The sequence below is a fragment of the Trichechus manatus genome, unplaced genomic scaffold (assembly GCF_000243295.1).
Source record: "Trichechus manatus latirostris isolate Lorelei unplaced genomic scaffold, TriManLat1.0 scaffold00240, whole genome shotgun sequence".
Classification (NCBI taxonomy): Eukaryota; Metazoa; Chordata; class Mammalia; order Sirenia; family Trichechidae; genus Trichechus; species Trichechus manatus.
In genome coordinates this window covers 2,650,320-2,667,789 of record NW_004444176.1, presented here as the reverse complement: position 1 = coordinate 2,667,789, position 17,470 = coordinate 2,650,320, and the positions used below count along the sequence as shown (strand labels likewise).

General features: G+C 40.3%; 1 protein-coding gene across 1 annotated transcript; it reads right to left on the bottom strand.

Annotated features, from left to right (window-relative positions):
* Positions 1-2,728: 2,728 nt before the first annotated feature.
* On the bottom strand, positions 2,729-15,767 carry GLYAT (glycine-N-acyltransferase). Its single transcript, XM_004389299.2, has 6 exons — positions 15,709-15,767; positions 12,402-12,497; positions 9,100-9,207; positions 6,369-6,495; positions 3,986-4,157; positions 2,729-3,131 (listed from the first exon to the last, which is right to left on the bottom strand). Exons 2-6 carry the CDS (start codon positions 12,477-12,479, stop codon positions 2,729-2,731), a joined length of 888 nt encoding a protein of 295 aa, XP_004389356.1. The 5' UTR covers positions 12,480-12,497; positions 15,709-15,767.
* Positions 15,768-17,470: the final 1,703 nt, after the last annotated feature.

The following is a 17,470-nucleotide window of genomic DNA, read 5'->3' as shown; positions in this document are numbered from 1 at the left end:
TGTATGGCTTCCAGCATCATAGCAATATGCAAGCAACTACAGTATGACAAACTGACAGACAGATGGTGAGACCTCTTTACTATAGATTACTAATTCTTGATTTCTGTATTTTGATTCATTTTTCATTTAACTGAAGTGTGCCTTCAAGTCAGTTTTTCAGTTAGAGTGCATGGGCAATATACTTTCTAAACATATACACTGCACAGCACTCATTAGCTGCAGGTATTATTTTCTTTTATTATAAACAATCTCTGGTGTTCTCTAGTCAGCAGGTTTCATGGGAAAGTGGTGAAGGGGTGGTTTGCTGTCTGCCTACTGGACTGCTTAATGGTGAGGTTTCCCTAGGTGTCCAATTTAGACCTTCATCCAAGAGAGATGATAAGTTCTTAAAGGATGACTTGACCATTTCTAATGCCTGGGTCCCTGAATATGTATGGATGGTTGGTATTAATTTGGTGCAAAATCCTTCTGGGTCTAATTTATAAACCATAAACTTGGAACTCTGTAACTTTGGTCCAGCCTGTTAACCATTTCTTGCCTTCCTCACACAAACGAACAGAATTGTGATGTTCCGAGTGATAGAAATCAAACAGTGCAGGGTTTCTTTGGATCAGAACGAATAATCACATGGCTCACTGGTGAGTCCACAGGTTTTTATTACTTAGAGAAATCAGGATGAGATAAATGGAGTAGGGTTTATCAAATGGAGTAGGTTCTCCCAAAAGGCTCCTGTTAAAGTGTGAAATGTTTAGTCACTTCCATGCACTCTCCGCAATGCGTCATGGGTAAGAGAACAAAGAGGAACTTGGGCCTGGGTTTAAGTAGAAGAACTGGAGGATTGTAGTGCTGGACTGCATTGAAGCAAGAGGAAGGGAGATAAGAGAAAGATGCCTTTGTTTAGGAACCTGTAGCACAGCAATCCTGGGACCAGGAAGATGCCTTTGTTCAGAAGCAAACAGCGTGGCCATCCTGTGACCAGCTTCCCTACTAACTACAAGATTAATTGTGTATAATTAGCTAGTTATGGATAGTCATGGAGACAGAGAAAGTTACTGTGAGCTCATAACAGGGAGGAAGACGTCTCTGACAAGGAAAACTGGGAGAAAGAGTGAGACCCAATTCCTAGCCTCCTTATCAGAGAATGCTCTGAGCCCAAGGCTTCAGCTTAGGTGGCCTGGAAACCAAAACCCACCGCTGTCAAGTTGATTCCAACTCCTAGCAACCCCGTAGGGTTTCCAAGGTGTAAATCTCTATGGAAGCAAACTGCCACATCTTTCTCCCTTGGAGTCTCTGGTGGTTTTAAACCACCGACCTTTTGGTTAGCAGTTGATTGCGTTAACCACTGTGCCACTAGGGCTCCTTAGTCAGCCTGGATGGGAATCATAAAGGCAGACTGCCCTCTCAGCAAGAATCATTACATCATCCTAGTGCTTTATAATAAAAATATCATCAAATTATAGTAAGATGTGTCAATAAATGATCATAGTTTATAAATTCCACAAAGGATCTTTCTTTTATTCACTGATATGTCCCAAACGTATAGAACAGTGCCTGGCACATAGTAAGTGATCAATTAATATTTATTGTTGTTGTTGAAATGAGGAAAATTATGGAGAATTTAACAGATTCGTTTTTGTGCTGCCAGCATGGAGAAATCTAAATCTGGAAATCTAAATCAAGAGTTACGAGAATGTAGGCCCTCTTTGATCTTGGCATTTCCAGATCCAGGAATTTTCCTCAAGAAAATAAGTTTAAGAAAAAGAATAAAGAAGGAAGACATGAAGAAGGAAAGAAGGAAGGGAGGGAGGAAGAAAGGAAGGAAGGAAAGAGAAAACTGAAGAAAAGAAGAAAAAAAGAAAATAAACCTCAGTGTTTACCAACAAAGAAAGTAAATGATACTATATCAGTATGATTAAATATTTTGCCACCATCAAAATGATAAAGTTATAGAAATATTAAGTTTTTATGAAATAATATTAAAAATCAGTTGGAACACAAGTTTCCATTATAACTACAAAAGTAAAATCAATATGCTTAAGTAGAGTGGGATATGAATTTCCATCTTCAGTCCTAGGGAATAAGATGTGCTCTATTATTTCTCTATAGCAGTAGTTCTCATACGATGTCTCTGGACCAGCAATATCAAGATCACTTTGGAACTTGTTAGAAATGCAAATTCTTGGACCCTACTTAATATCAACTGAATTAGAAAATCTAAGGATGGGACCCAGCAATCTGTGTTTTTAACAAGCTTACAGATGATTTTGATGCATGCTCAAGTCTGAGAACCACAACTCTAAACCAGTAGTTCTCAACCAGGGGCTATTTTGCCTCCAGGGGACATTTGGGAATGTGTGGAGATATTTTTGGTTGGCAACACTGGGAGGGAGGATACTACCGGCATCTAGTGGGTAGAGGCCAGGGATGCTACTGATGAAAAAGTGTTACAGCAATCCTGGAAATGTGGGAAACTAAAAAAATGTGGATGCCACTGAAGGAATGTCTGAGCCTGCTATGTGCTGAGGAACCAAATGGAAGTCCATGAGCTCTTTGAGGGCAGTGACCGTGGCTATTTTGTTAACCATGTATTTCTGCTTCCTCAGAGCCCAAACAGTACTTACTCCTTTACCAGTGGTTACAATTTATTCTTTCTCTCCATCCACCCATCCACTCCTCCATCCACATGCCCAGCCCCCCACCCCAACATTTTCTGTGTTCAGGTCGAGCATCACAGAGGAACACAGTTCCACTGGTTCCAGGTACAGGGCATGGTGATATGGTTCAGAGTGTGACTCATATTTTGCATAGCTTTGTTGCTCTTGTCTGTGTGAGAATAGATGGGGAAGCCAAGTTTGTCCAGATCCTGGGTTTGGGAATAAACAACATGGGAGACAAGGCCTTGTTCCCGGTACTCAGGCAAAGTACCTGCCATCCTTATCTCTCCAGTCTGATCCATCAAGCCCCAGGACACAGGGTTCCCCTCAGGCCCCAGCAGACAATAGGAGGGGAAGGCCCGGATACAGCGTTCAATATGTCTCTGGCTCCTCTCGTTGCCACCGAACAACCAAAATTGATTCACTAAGGCAGCATGGGTGACATCCAAGGATGAGAGTTTAAACAGCTCTTGGTTGCTGTGGAGAGACCAAGAGAAAAGAAAAGCTCATGAATATGAAGTTTTATAAGTAGCTCTGGTGGTGCAGCTGTTAACCAAACTATTGGCGATTCGAACTCACCCAACAGCTCTGTGAGAAAAAGACTTGGTGATCTGCTTCCATAAAGATTACAGCCAAGAAAACCCTCTGGGGCAGTTCTGCTCTGTCACATGAGGTCGCTATGAGTCAGAATCGGCCCAGGGGCAAACAACAACAACAACATGAAGTTTATGGTCCCTGGGTGACAAACAGTTTTGACTATTAACCTGAAGACTGGCAATTAAAACCCACTCAAGGGCACCACAGAAGAAAGGCCTAGTGATCTGCTTTTGTAAAGATTACAGCCAAGAAAACCCTATGGAGTACAGTTCTACTCTGTAACACATGGGGTCGCCATGAGTCGAAATCCACTTGACGGCAACAAGTTTTATGAAACTTTACATTTAATCTTACCTCGATCATCTTGAGAGACAGAATAGGCCGAGGAAATAGCAAATCTGAAGTCCTGCAACACTACAGGACAGAGTAGAGCTGCCCCATAGGGTTTCCAAGGAGTGGCTGGTGGATTCGAACTGCCGACCTTTTGGTTAACAGCCATATCTCTTAACCACTGTACCACCAGGGCTCCCAGGAGTATGGATGAGCATGTGATAATAGAGGAACAGAAAGAAGGCTAGTGTTGTTGGAAGGAGTGAGCAGGAAGGACAAGACAGATTGAAGAGGTAGACGGGACTGATTTGATAGCCTTGAAGTAGAATGCTAGGAAAGAAGTTGGGAGGCTACTTTAGTGGTAAGAAGAATGTACAGTGCAGAGTAGCTTTCATCACACTCACATGGCCTTGGGTCTGCCACCCGTGGGTGATAAATTCTTTGTATCCAGTAAGGAAGGAGCCAGTTTCCTTGCTGTCTCAGGCGCCATATAGAGGATGCATTCTGTTTGCTTGGCCTTGAAGGATTTAATGGCTGCAAGGTTTTGTATCACCTCATTCAGGCTGGCATGTGAACCTAGATGGGATTAGAAGGAAAGATGTTAATTGCTTAAGTACATTCCAGGGAGAAGCTCTCCAGCGGAATAAGAAATGTCTGGGATTTAGATTCAGAAAACCTTCGTTCTGGGGTTGGTGCTGATGCTGTGTGACCTTAGTACCATGTATTAAGTATTTGGGCAACTTTCCCTGTTTTACACAAGTGAAGACATGCCCAGGGATTGATTCGGCCATGGTCATGACATTAATGGCAGTACCAAGACAAGAACCAAGTTTTCCAGTCTGCATAACCATGCAGTTTTGGTAATTAAAAGAGGTGAGTTATAAAAAATAGTAGCCAACATCTCTGAGCACTTACTGTGTCCTCAGAATGGCAAATTGTTGCAGTAATAGCCCATGATTTGTCCAAACCTACTGATATCCATTCCCTAGGATAGTCCCCTAATGCGCTGAGGCTTACTGTGGTCATGTGACTTCCTTTCATCAATGGGACAAAAGTAAATCGGTGTTTGGAGAGGCTTAAAAGTGCTTGCATGTTGGAGTTTTCCCTCTCTTTTCTGCTCTAGGTTACCCTGAAACTAACATCATACGAGTAGGCCTACACCAGGCTACCTGACAGCATACATATACTAGCCTCCACATGGCCTCATCACCTTGTCACCACAGACAACAACTGCCACTAACTGACAGCCAGAACCATCATTCAGACATGAGTGAGATCACACTATAGCAACCAGCCCATAGTCCACCCACCACCTGACCACAACTGAATGACTAAACGAAGGAAAACCTGCCTTGCAAAGCCCAGCCAAATCGCTGATTCACAGAATTATGAGCTAATCAGTGACTGTTGATTTAACTTTAGGGTGGTTTTTCTATGCAGCAAAAGCTAACTGATATATCCAAGTATTGTGCTAAGCTCTTCCTATTCAAGATTTCATTTCACTGAAGCCTTCTTAAAACCAAACAATAGTTTAGCTTAACTAGTAAAGACTATCTGCCTTGTGCTCTCTTAAGATCTATCTATATGGGATCAAATTGACAACAGCAACTCAAAAGATCAGATAGGAAACTTAGGGGGCAGTGAGTTTATGTTAATGGGGAAGAATGACTCGGAAAAAGAGGGTGAGAGTAGTTGCACAACTCAAAGAATGTAATCAATGTCACCGAATTGATTCATGTAGAAATTGTTGAATTGGTGTATGTTCTGCTGTGTATATTCTCAACAACAACAAAAAATAAATAAATTATTATTTCGGCTTTTCATTGCCCCTATGTTTTAGGTAAGAAGCCTTGGTGGCACAATGATTAAGCCCTTGGCTGCTAACTGAAATGTTGGCCGTTCTCCCACTCAGCAGCTCCACAGGAGAAAGACCTGGTGATCTGTTTCCTTAAGGATTACAGCCTAGGAACCCTATGAGACAGTTCTACTCCGTCACATGGGGCCACTATGAGTCGGAATCAACTTGACGGCACACAACAACAAGCCAACATGTTTTAGGTACTATTATTATCCTCACTTTTATATATGAAGAACACTAATCTCAGAGAGGGTAAATCACTTGGCTAAGATCACACAGCAAGGAACAGAAAGAATAAGGATGCCATCCTAGGCAGTCTGACTACAGAGAGCATGCTCATAACTGTGACAGTTGTCTTTGGTGACTAGAAGAGTGCCCTGTGGTGCAATGAACTCTCATTATTTTTCCAGGAAGAGAAGGCCAGATGGAAACTCTGCTCTCACAACTAATCACTGTCAGGGATCCTGGCTATCTTTGCAAAATATATCATAGGTCATTGGCACCAAGAAATTATATTATGGTTCCCTATATGAAACTTGGAGTCCCTGGGTGGTGCAAATGGTTAACACACTCAGCTGTTAACCAAAAGGTTTGAGGTTCGAATCCAACCAGAAGTGCCTCAGAAGAAAGACCTGACAATCTCCTTCCAAAAAATCAGCCATTGAAAATCTCATGGAGCACAGTTCTACTCCGACACACATGGGGTTGCCTTGAGTTGCAGTTGGCTTGATGGCAACTGGTATATGAAACCTATTCTCTACTAGCTTTGAGGGTTTTTTTTTTTTTTTTTCTTTTCTTTTATAGATACAGTTTCAGTTGAGTTAAAAAAAATGGACAGCAGACTGAGTGTCTGGAACTTGAGGTTTAAGTCATATGAGGGCTTTGCTCAGCACAAAGAAGTGAGTCAGCACACATCCCAGTCCTCTTACTTTGGATCTGCAAATGTTGTTTCCAATTGATGACTTCTGGTAAGCCGAGGAATTCCAGACAGTTCTTGGGATCCTTGGAGTAGATTTGGTAAGTATTGGTGTAGTGATCAAGGTCATCTGTCATCGCCTGTTTGCATTGGGAAAAGGGGGATAAATCAAATTCTTTCTATTTTACAATTGAATGCTGGGTTTTGGAATTTCACTACATTAGGATAATTTTTAAGTACTGAAATATTGATATTTTTACGGGTGCATTACCATTATTTCTGAATCACTTAAATCATGAGATCAAGATCAGAGATTCAAGTATTACATTTATGGTGGATCTCGGTGGACATCTAGCTCAATTGACATAACATAGTTTATAAAGCAAATGTTCTACATTCTGCTTTGGTAAGTAGCGTCTGGGGTCTTAAAAGCCTGTGAGTGGCCGTCTAAGATACCCTGCTGGTCCCATCCTGTCTGGAGCAAGCGGGAATGAAGAAAACCAAAGACACAAGGGAAAACATTAGTCCAAAGGACTAATGGACCACAGCTACCACAACCTCCACCAGACTGAGTCCAGCACAGCTAAATGGTGCCTGGCTACCACCACTGACTGCTCTGACAGGGATCACAATAGAGGGCCCTGGACAGAGCTGGAGAAAAATGTAGAACAAAATTCTAACTCACAAAAGACCAGATTTACTGATCTGACAGAGACTGGAGGAACCCTGAGAGTATGGCCCCCGGACACCCCTTTTGACTCAGTACTGACCTGAGGTTCACCCTTCAGCGAGATTAGACAGGCCCATAAAACAAAACGAGACTAAATGGGTACACCAGCCCAGGGGCAAAGACGAAAAGGCAGGAGGGCACAGGAAAGCTGGTAATGGGGAACGCAAGGTGGAGAAGGGGAGAGTGTTGATACGTCGTGGGGTTGGCAACCAATGTCACAAAACAATGTGTATTAATTGCTTAATTAGAAACTAATTTGCTCTGTAAACCTTCATCTAAAGCACAATAAAAAATTTTATAATGGAAAATTGCAGCAAAATATTGTTCTCTACACATATATTACATTAAAATTTCAGATCAAAAACATAACCATTTAGAAAGCACTCTGCTATCGCTCCATAATCCTCTACAGGAAGATGATAAAAGCAACTGACAAGGGAAGACTTCTGTTGCAAGAATGAATTTTACTATAGTTCAGATTCTTGCAGAACACACAGATGATGAACACGACAATGTTAAATGTGATACAGGCAAATATGCATTAAAATCTATATCAGTACATAATGAAACCAAAGAAAATGAAGACCGATTTGAAAAGCTTTCCTAAAAAAATAACATAGATAAATTGTCATTCCAGAAAAACAAACAAACCACTTACTCAGAATGATCCCCTCAAATTACTGAGTAACAGATGACATTATTTGGAGGAAGGAGGCAGAGAAAAATCTTACCCCAATTAGTATAGAAGCAATGTAGTTGGAAAATGTTGCACAAAAAATACATTCACAAGTCAGTAGTGATACCACTGATACGTTTTCTTCTGTAAGATCACATTTAAAATAAAAGAACAAATAATATTATTTCTTTCTAAGTTTTCTTATTAATGTAAAATTCTTCATTTTATGCATTATTTTAGTGATTTTTAAATATCATTTTGCTTGTAGTAGAGGCATCACATTAATATTTTTATAAATTTATATTTTCATTTGATGTTTTAAAATAAATTTAAGAATTTTTGTCTTTGAAATGTATTAACAATTTAGCTCCACTACTTTTTAAAAACCTTTGCCCAAAACGTATATGGAAATTCTAGCATTATAATTTTGCTCTTTATTGTTCCCCTAGCTCACTGTGCTCACCTTCCTGTCTGCTTTCTACTGTCTCTGGTTAGAATGCTCTTTTCCTTCTCAGTCTGACAAAAATATATTTATTTACAAAATCAAGTTCAGGTGAAACCTCCAGCAAACGATGTCTCTAACTATCATGTATTGAATTATGTTCCCCTAAAATGTATGTGTCAATTTGGTTGGTCCATGATTCCTGGTATTGTGTGATTTTCTTATATGTTGTAAATCCTGCCTCTATGATGTTAATGAGGGAGGATGGGTGGCAGTTGTGTTAGTAAGGCAGGACTCAACTTACAAGACTGGATTGTGTCCTGAGGCAATCTCTTGAGATATAAAACAGAGAAGTGAGCAGAGAGACGAAGGACCTCATACTACCAAGAAAAAAAGCACTGGGAGCAGAGCGCATCCTTTGGAGCCAAGGTTCCTGAGCAGAGAAGCTCCTAGTCTGGGGGAGCACTGATGAGAAGGCTGACAGAGAGAGAATGCCTTCCCCTGGAGCTGACGCCCTGAATTTGGACTTTCAGCCTACTTTACAGTGAAAAAATAAATTTCTCTTTGTTAAAGCCATCCACTCGTGGTATTTCTGTTATAGCAGCACTAGATGACTAAGACACAAACCCTCTCCCGTAACCACCACCACATAATCAGCTTTTGCCTGGACTAGTTTTATACCTTGTACATCTTCTGTTCGTGCATATCTCACACTGTGTTGTTATTTATTTGTTTATCTTCTCCTCCAGGGTATGAACTTCTTGAGGACACGGACTTGTTCCCTATCACCATGGTTCATTTCTGTACCCCCAGGGTCTACCATATTGCCAGTCACATGATAGACACACAGCAAACAGCGACATAGAAGCATATTCATTCCACATCTGGTACCTTACCTGTTCCTCAGGGCGGACAACCACGGTATTAAAATCTGGCCACTTGTCCACTAGGGCCTTTAACTTGAACGGGTTTCCCTGGTTGATATGGAAGACAGTGCCATAAACCTGCAGTATCCCAAGAAAGTAGGAGGGTTGGCGTGTTAGGATGGGATGGCGAAGTGCCTTGTGTTTGATCAGAACAATGATTATTTATATGAAATCATGAAAACGTGTGGTAGAAAGGGACCAAATGGCATCTAGATCAAATCATCTTTATGGACTACATTTTTACCCCAAACAAAAAAAACTTTTTCCCCATCAAATTATAAGAATTATACATAAAGTGAAATATTCACACAAATAAAAATAATGATTTAAAAAGCACTACTCTTTATTGATATTTTAATATGATTTTTTTAAGGACTTTATTCAAATGCATGGAGAGACACAATTTTACAAAAACAAAATTACCTGATATATTCTGTTTTGCAATCTGATTTTTTCCCCCAATGAACACACTGTGGGCACATTTCCATGTTAATATATGCAAACACTTTCCATTATTTTCTAAAGGCTTCATAAGGCCAAAAAACAAACAAACACACCAATTGCTGTCTAGTGGATTCCGACTCATAGCCACCCTATAGGACAGAGCAGAACTGCCCCATAAGGTTTCCAAGGAGCAGCTGGTGGATTCCAACTTCTGACCTTTTGGTTAGCAGCCAAAGCTCTTAACCTCTGAGCCACCAGGGCTCCATAGGATCCCACTATATGGATGTATCACACAGTTCATCTATTTGTTTGCCTATTGATGGGCATTTCAATTGTTGCCAACTTTTCGATTCAACAAATTATTCCTTATAGAACATGCTTGCACAAAAATCTTTGCATAGGTACCTAATATTTTCTTAGGAAATCTAGAGGAGTAATCGCTGATCCAAAGGTAATGTGCATATTTAAAACTTTTTAACACTTATTTCCACATTACCATCTGGAAAGGTTAAATGAACTCCCATCAGCAAGAGGAGGCTACCACCTAGTGCTCAAGAGCGTAGGCTTTGGGGTCTTATAGCTTGGGTCCATCCTTGGATCCCCACCCTGCCATATAGGACAGGCTGTTAAATCTTTTCAAGGATCAGTTTAAGCATCTCTACCCTCAAGAGGGTCATCAAGATGGGAGAGAGCGAGAGTGAGAGAGTGCCTCTGGACACTAAGTGTTCTTACGGTTTTGGGTTGGGGAATACAGCAGTGGACAACAGCATGGACCTCATGACAGGTGTGAACACGAAGCCTCAGCAGACGCCAGCACGGAAGTGTGCCAATGACCAAAGACCAAGTAAGATGGTGTACACTTCAATGGCTGCCACCATCGACAAATGGTGACCAAGAACTACGCCTGTATCCATCCCTCTTGCCACTCCCCATCCCACGTGAACTGTTGATATTAGACCAGGGAGAAAGAGAAGGGAGAAGACCTTATAAACTTACTGAATTTATCTGAATTTATGGTATTTCCAGCCACGAGTGGAGGCTTGATCGAGAAATTCAGTACAGGTGACACAGTGATTAAGAGCTATGACTGCTAACCAAAAGGTCGGCAGTTCGAATTCACCAGCTGCTCCTAGGGGGCAGTTGTACTCTGTCCTATAGGGTAGTTATGAGTTAAATCAACTCGATGGCAGCGGGTTTGTTTTTTTTTTATTTTTATGGTATGGGTAAAATATAGACGTTACCTTTTTACACAGTTGTATTTGGGCCTGTAAAATTTATTTACACTATCTTTAATATGTGGAACTGTTCCTTTTTCCTATTCCCATAACCTAATTAATTAAAACTCTTTTTTTTTTTTTTCTGCTTAACTCAAAACATAGTGATTCAGATGTTGAGGTTGTTTGTTAGCTGCTGTTGAGTTGTCCCCCAACTCATGCAGGCCCCATGTTTTACAGAGTAACTACTCCACAGGATTTTCTTGGTTATATACTTTACAGAAACAGTTCAACAGGCCTTTCTTCTGAGGAGCTGCTGGGTGGGTTCAAACCGTCAACCTTTAGGTTAGCAGTCGATTGCAAACTGCTCACACCACCCAGGCTTCTCGGTGATTCAGGTATCTACTCTAAATTGAATCTACTGGAGCTGGCGCATGTGATAAAATCTATTTAAATATCCAATACTTAGAAGAATGAATGGGCTTTCTCTCAGCCATTCCAGAAGTAAGTATTAAGTAACAGTGAGTTCTAGGTTATACCTCCGTTAAAAGTACCTAGCATACAAATATTCTAGATTTCCACTGGGGCACAGAGGTGATCCATGAAAAGACCCTGCCAGCACTATCACTATTCCTATACTACTATGACACTTGGACCTGGAGCTAGTTGGCTGTGAAAAGTCATCTATTTTCTTTAGCCAAAGAAGCTTCAAATGAACTGATCCCCAGTTCTGCTGTACTTAAATGGTAACATCCACACACACACACACATCCACGCACACACACACACACACACATGTGCATGGATTCACTCCCTTTGCAAATATAACATTGCAATGAAAAGGGCCATACTTAAAAATTCTGAGACTCCTTAATTGACTTATTTGTAAATCACAATATTTTGAGGCTTGATAAACGTAATTTGACCTATGACCATGTTCCAGGAAGACTCATGATAGCTAATCTCTCACTTGGCAAGTATTCTTTGGGTTGAGCACATTAAACATTAATATGTAATCTCAGTAAACTTTGGAGAACTCTGGGCAAATACTGTTATGAAATGTTTCTTGGGAAAAGGAAACAATGGGATGATTTTTGAACCAGCTCAAACAAAAAGCAGTGTTTGGTCTCAGACATACCTACGTTTACAACATACCATTGCAGTTCACTATTTGTGTGATATTGGGCAAATTATCTAACTGAGCCTCCCTTTTTTCATCTGTGACCCGGACATAATAGTAAATATATTGTAGAGAAAAAAAAACCAAACCCATTGCCCTCAAGTTGGTTCCAACTCATAGCAATCCGATAGGACAGAGTAGAACTGCCCCATAGGGTTTCCAAGGCTGTAAACCTTTATGGACGCAGACTGCCGCATTTTTCTCCTGCAGAGTGGCTGGTGGATTCAAACCACCAACCTTCAGTTAGCAGCCGAGCACTTAACCACCACACCACCAGAGCTCCTTATCTTGTAGAAAGGTAATGAAAATTAAGTGAGAAGGAACATGAGATAATGCCCGGCACAGAACAGGTGTTCAATAAATGTTAGTATCTTTTCCTCTTCTTTCAGAGGAAGTTGCCATTTCTTGCTCCCTTTAGAATGTGCCATTCTCACCTTTAAGGATGCAGGAAGGCTTTTCCTCAAGGAATTCTCAAGCTTCTGCAGCATCTGGGCTCCTTGCATTGACAGCATTGTGAAGGACACTTCAGCCTGGAGAGAAGACCAGGAAACAGTGAGGAATGAGAAAAGCTGGAGGAGGCTGAGAAACAAGAGTACAAGTTCTATGCTAACAGCCAGATCTTCAGATTCTCTTCACTGTCGCAAACGTCACTAAAGTCCACACCAGCTCCAAGTAAAACAAGACCGGCAGAGCGCACAGGGAACTTTGTCCAAATTTCCCTTTCTTACATTTCAATTAATTCTAGCCATTAGTTTCACTTTTAGATTAGCACGCATATTTTTAAATATGTGTAGAATCTTTTGAAATTAAGTTGTTATCAGTGTCTCTGCTGATTCCACCAATAACAAGATATGTAATCTTGGGAACGAGTCCCTGGGTAGTGCAAACAATTAACAAAGTTTGCTTAACAAAGGTTAGAAGCTTGAGTCCATCCAGAGACATCACAGAAGAAAGTCCTGGTGATCTACTTCTGAAAACTGAGCCATTGAAAACCCTATGGAGCACAGTTCTACTCTGACACACCTGGGCTCACCATGAATCAGAGTCGACTCGATGACAGCTGGTTGGTTGGTTGGTTGGAATCTTGGGAAAGTTATTTAGCTTCTGTGTCTAGGTTAACTCACAAGTAGATGGGATAATAGCACCGTCTAACTCAGAATTTTTGTGAGGCTTAAATGAGTTAATACGTGCAAAGTGTTTAGAAGAATGCCTGACATGTAGTAAGCACTGAACACGTTATTTTATTACTACTACACTCTTCTTCCTTCTTTTTCTTCTCCTCTCTTCTTAACGTCTTTGAGAGCGGACAACCACACTGTGATTCAAATTAGTTCATTGACTTGCTTTTCTTTTACATTGAAGGAATCGGATGTATCTTTACATTTGGAGTTGTGGCATGAGATGGTACTGGAATATATGCTCAGGGATAGAATATTCTCCTTTTTTCCTCTCCCTCCTTCACTTTCCTTTGTTCCTCTGTATTCACCCCTTCTTATTCCTTCCTTCTATAGGGTCGCTATGAGTCAGAATCGACTCTACAGCAATGGGTTTAGTTTTTTGGTTTTATTTCCTATGGTGGCACAGTGGCTAAGTGTTTGGCTGCTAACTGAAAGGTCAGTGGTTCGAACCCACCAGCCGGTCCATGGGAGAAAGATGCAGCAGTCGGCTTCTGTAAAGATTTACAGCCTTGAAAACCCTATGGAGCAGTTCTACTCTGTCCTATGGTGTCACTATGTGTTGAAATTTGACTCCACGGCAATGAGTTATTTCCAGTGGAATCCAGCTCTCAAAAGCCAGAGGTCAAGTTTATATTATAAACTCTGTGTTAATTAATTACTCCTCCAACTCATTAAAAAAGGCTCTAATATGTCCTGTGCACTTCAGAAATGCACGTAGTACACCCTAATTTACCAAAAAAAAAGAAAACCATACGAGGAAAGCAAGGCAATAGGAAACTGTAGGAAAACAATATGAAAACAGTCTGATGTTTAGATTGCATCTAATACCATTTTATGCTTTGATGAGAAGAGGGTTAAAATTTGACTCTGAGCTTTTTGGAAGTCTAAGCAAAGAATGAAATATGATTGAGTAATTTCCGTTAGATAAAAACTAAGAGCAGTCGATTCTAGTGATGAAGTCTGGACTTGACCTCAGGCAGACCTGAGATCAAATCCTACCTCTTCCACTTCTTAGCTGTGTGATCTTCAGCAAGTTTGCTTAATCACTTCAAGATTTTCTTTACATACAGTGTAGCATAGAGACTGGAGTCAGACTGAGCACATGTCATGGCTGTAGCACTTAGTAGCTCTTTGATTTTGTTCAAGTTACTTAGCCTTAAAGTACTTCAATTTCCTCATTTATTAAATGGGGATGAGAATAATACTACTTATTTCAAAGGGTTAAAGGAATGATTCATGCATCTGGCTCCAAGTCAACGACAGAATGCATCCTAACCCTTAGTAGAATGTCTGGCACGGAGTAGTACTCAATATGCACTAACTCTTGTAAGTAATGTTGTTATTATTGGGAGATTTCATTTGTGATGGTGACCACCTGAATTCTTCCTATCCTGATTCATTAAAAGTTAAGTAGACTTCTGTGAATCAGTTGGAAAACGGAGCAGTCATCCATCCATCCATCCACTTATCCATCCACTTATCTATTTATTTATTCAATAAATATTTTGAGTTGTTACTCTGAGAAACTTCCTGTGCTAGGGGTTTTGGGCATACAATAACACATTAAAGACATGGCCCCTGTCCTCTATGAACTTATTGTTAGTAAGAGATATAAAACCTGGCTACTACTAACTGTGATATCTGGTAGAAACAACTAAGTCATTTATAGGACATGGTGAAAGTGCACGATGTTCTAGAGCAGCCATTTTAATGTAGGACATTTTGACATGGCCTAAAATATAAAAAATTAACATTTTCTTATTAGCAAGTCATATTCCAAACTGGTGCTCTCAGCCTGTCACTGAGTCTCACCCTATTTTTGAGCCTGAGACTTTATCTTTAATCCTCACCCATGGATCTGTGATATGTATCAAAGAAATTACTAACCAATTGCTGCTGAGTCGATTCCAGCTCATGGTAACCCCATGTTTGTCAGAGTAGAACTGCACTCCATAGAGTTTTCAGTGGCCGATTTCTCGGAAGTAGGCCACCAGGACTTTCTTTCGAGGTACTTCTGGGTTGATTGTAACCTCCAACCTTTTGGTTAGCAGCTGAGTGTGTTAACAGTTTGCACCAGCAAATTACTAGGTAGTATAAACACAGCAGTTTTACGCATTTGATTCATTGCATCAAATTGTGATCACCAAAACAACTGGCTCATAACATTTAACTACACAAAAACGGTAGAAAAGTGACTATGTCACAGTGCTTTCTTTAGAAGCTGTGATACTTGGAGGAGGAAGAAGTTACTTCTAAGTGGAGACACTGAGGAAGTATTTAGAGAGGACATTGTGTTAAAACTGGCCTTTGAAGAGAAGGCAGTATGAGATGCCACCCTCCAGGCCTGAACTGAGTAACTTTGTGACTTTTTTTTATAGACTTTATTTTTTAGAGCAGTTTTAACTTTCAGAAAATTGTACAGAAAGTACGGAGAGTTACTATGTATCCCCTCTCCCCCGGATGCAGTTTCTCCTATTAGCATCATGCATTCCTGTGGTACATTTGTTACCTGTGTTACAGCCAATATGGACGCAATGTTATTAACTAAAAGCCTATAGCTTACATTAGAATTCACTCTGTGTTTTGACAAATGTTTGACTTTGAGATTTTAGAACAGCAGGGAGAACTGTTTCTGCCAAGATGAAGTAAAAGGACCTCGATTTCCTCTCCCACCTGAAATAATGACAAAAACAAAGAAAATAGATGGAACAACTATTTGCAGATGTTGGCTATCAGGCAGTGCAAAATTATGATCCTTGAAAAAATTGAAACAAAAAGATGAGCCCTATGATTACATCAGCTTATCATCTGAAGGCTCAGAAGACAAACCTGGTAATCTACTTCTGAAAAATCGGCCATTGAAAACCCTGAGCACAGTTCTACTCTGACACACATGAGGTCGCCATGAGTTGGGTCAACTCAACGGCAACCGGTTTACTGGTATTGTCTCAAGGCAGTTTCCAGGCTGCAGTTCAGGGAGAAGGAACCCAGTCAGAGCCCAGGGGTCTCGCTGATTTGAGGATATAGATACTGGAGTTTGAGGAGGCCAAATTAAAATTTATGGGGCAGAGAACTGGAGAAGAGGGAGCTGGAGAAAGAAAGAAAGAAAGAGAAAGAGAGAGAAAGGAAAGTCTCCAGGTCTATGGGGAAGAAGGGTCCGCTGGAATATTTGGCTAAATACGTGGTCTGTGCATGCATAAGAGAAAACCACCTTAGCCCCGGGAAAGAACCACTGGAATGAGTAGGTAGAAAAATTCCCATAGCTCACACAAGACTGGAAATAGTTTGTGTTCCAACAGGCCAGAATGGAAAGATCTCATAATATTTACAAGGGGCATCAGGTAGGGTGCTCAAAAGGGTATTGCCTTAGCAGGAGGAATAAATAGGGCCTTGTCTAAAGGCTGTTCTAGATCCACCCTAACAACACTTAAAAGCAAATCTTGAAATGATCCAACTGATTCCAAGTCACTTAACTGTGCACCAGAACAAAATTCAACACTCTGTAAATAAGTACAATAAACAGCATCAACTAACCATGCATAAAAATTCACATAGTGTAGCATCCAATAAAAAACAAACAAAAAAAAAAAAACCTAGATATGTGAAGAAGAGGAAAAATGACCCAGGAGAAAAAAAAATCAATCAGTGAAAATAGACCCACAGATATTAGATATTTGGACATTAAACACCCATTGTCGTTGAGTCGATTCTGACTCATAGCAACCCTATAGGACAGAGTAGAGCCGCCCCGTAGGATTTCCAAGGCTGTAATCTTTATGGAAGCAGACTGGCACATCTTTCTCCCATGGAATGGCAGGAGGGTTTGAACCACCAACCTTTCAGTTAGCAACCAAGCTGCTTAACTGCTGCACCACCAGGGCTCCTAAAGATATTAAATAGCTATAATAATTTTGCTCTTTATGTTTAAGAAGATAGAGGAAAACAGGATCATGAGGAGAAAAATGAAAGATATATATATTTTTAAAAAACCGAAGATGGAGTTTATAGAAATAAAAAAATACAATACCTAAAATGAAAAACATACTGGATGCGACTACCAGGAGATTAGACATTGCAGAAGAAAAACATTGGTGAACTTAATGACATACTAATTGCAACTATCCATAATGTTACACAGAGAAAAAATAAATCAGAAGACTCAATATTATTAAGGTGTCACTGCACCTCAAATTGATCTATAGATTTAAATTAATCACAAAATGCCCTAGGTTTTATTTATTGAAATTGGCAAGCTAATTCTAAAATTTGTGTGTTTTCAAGACTCACTATTAGGCTACAGTAATCAAGACAGAGTGGTATTGGCA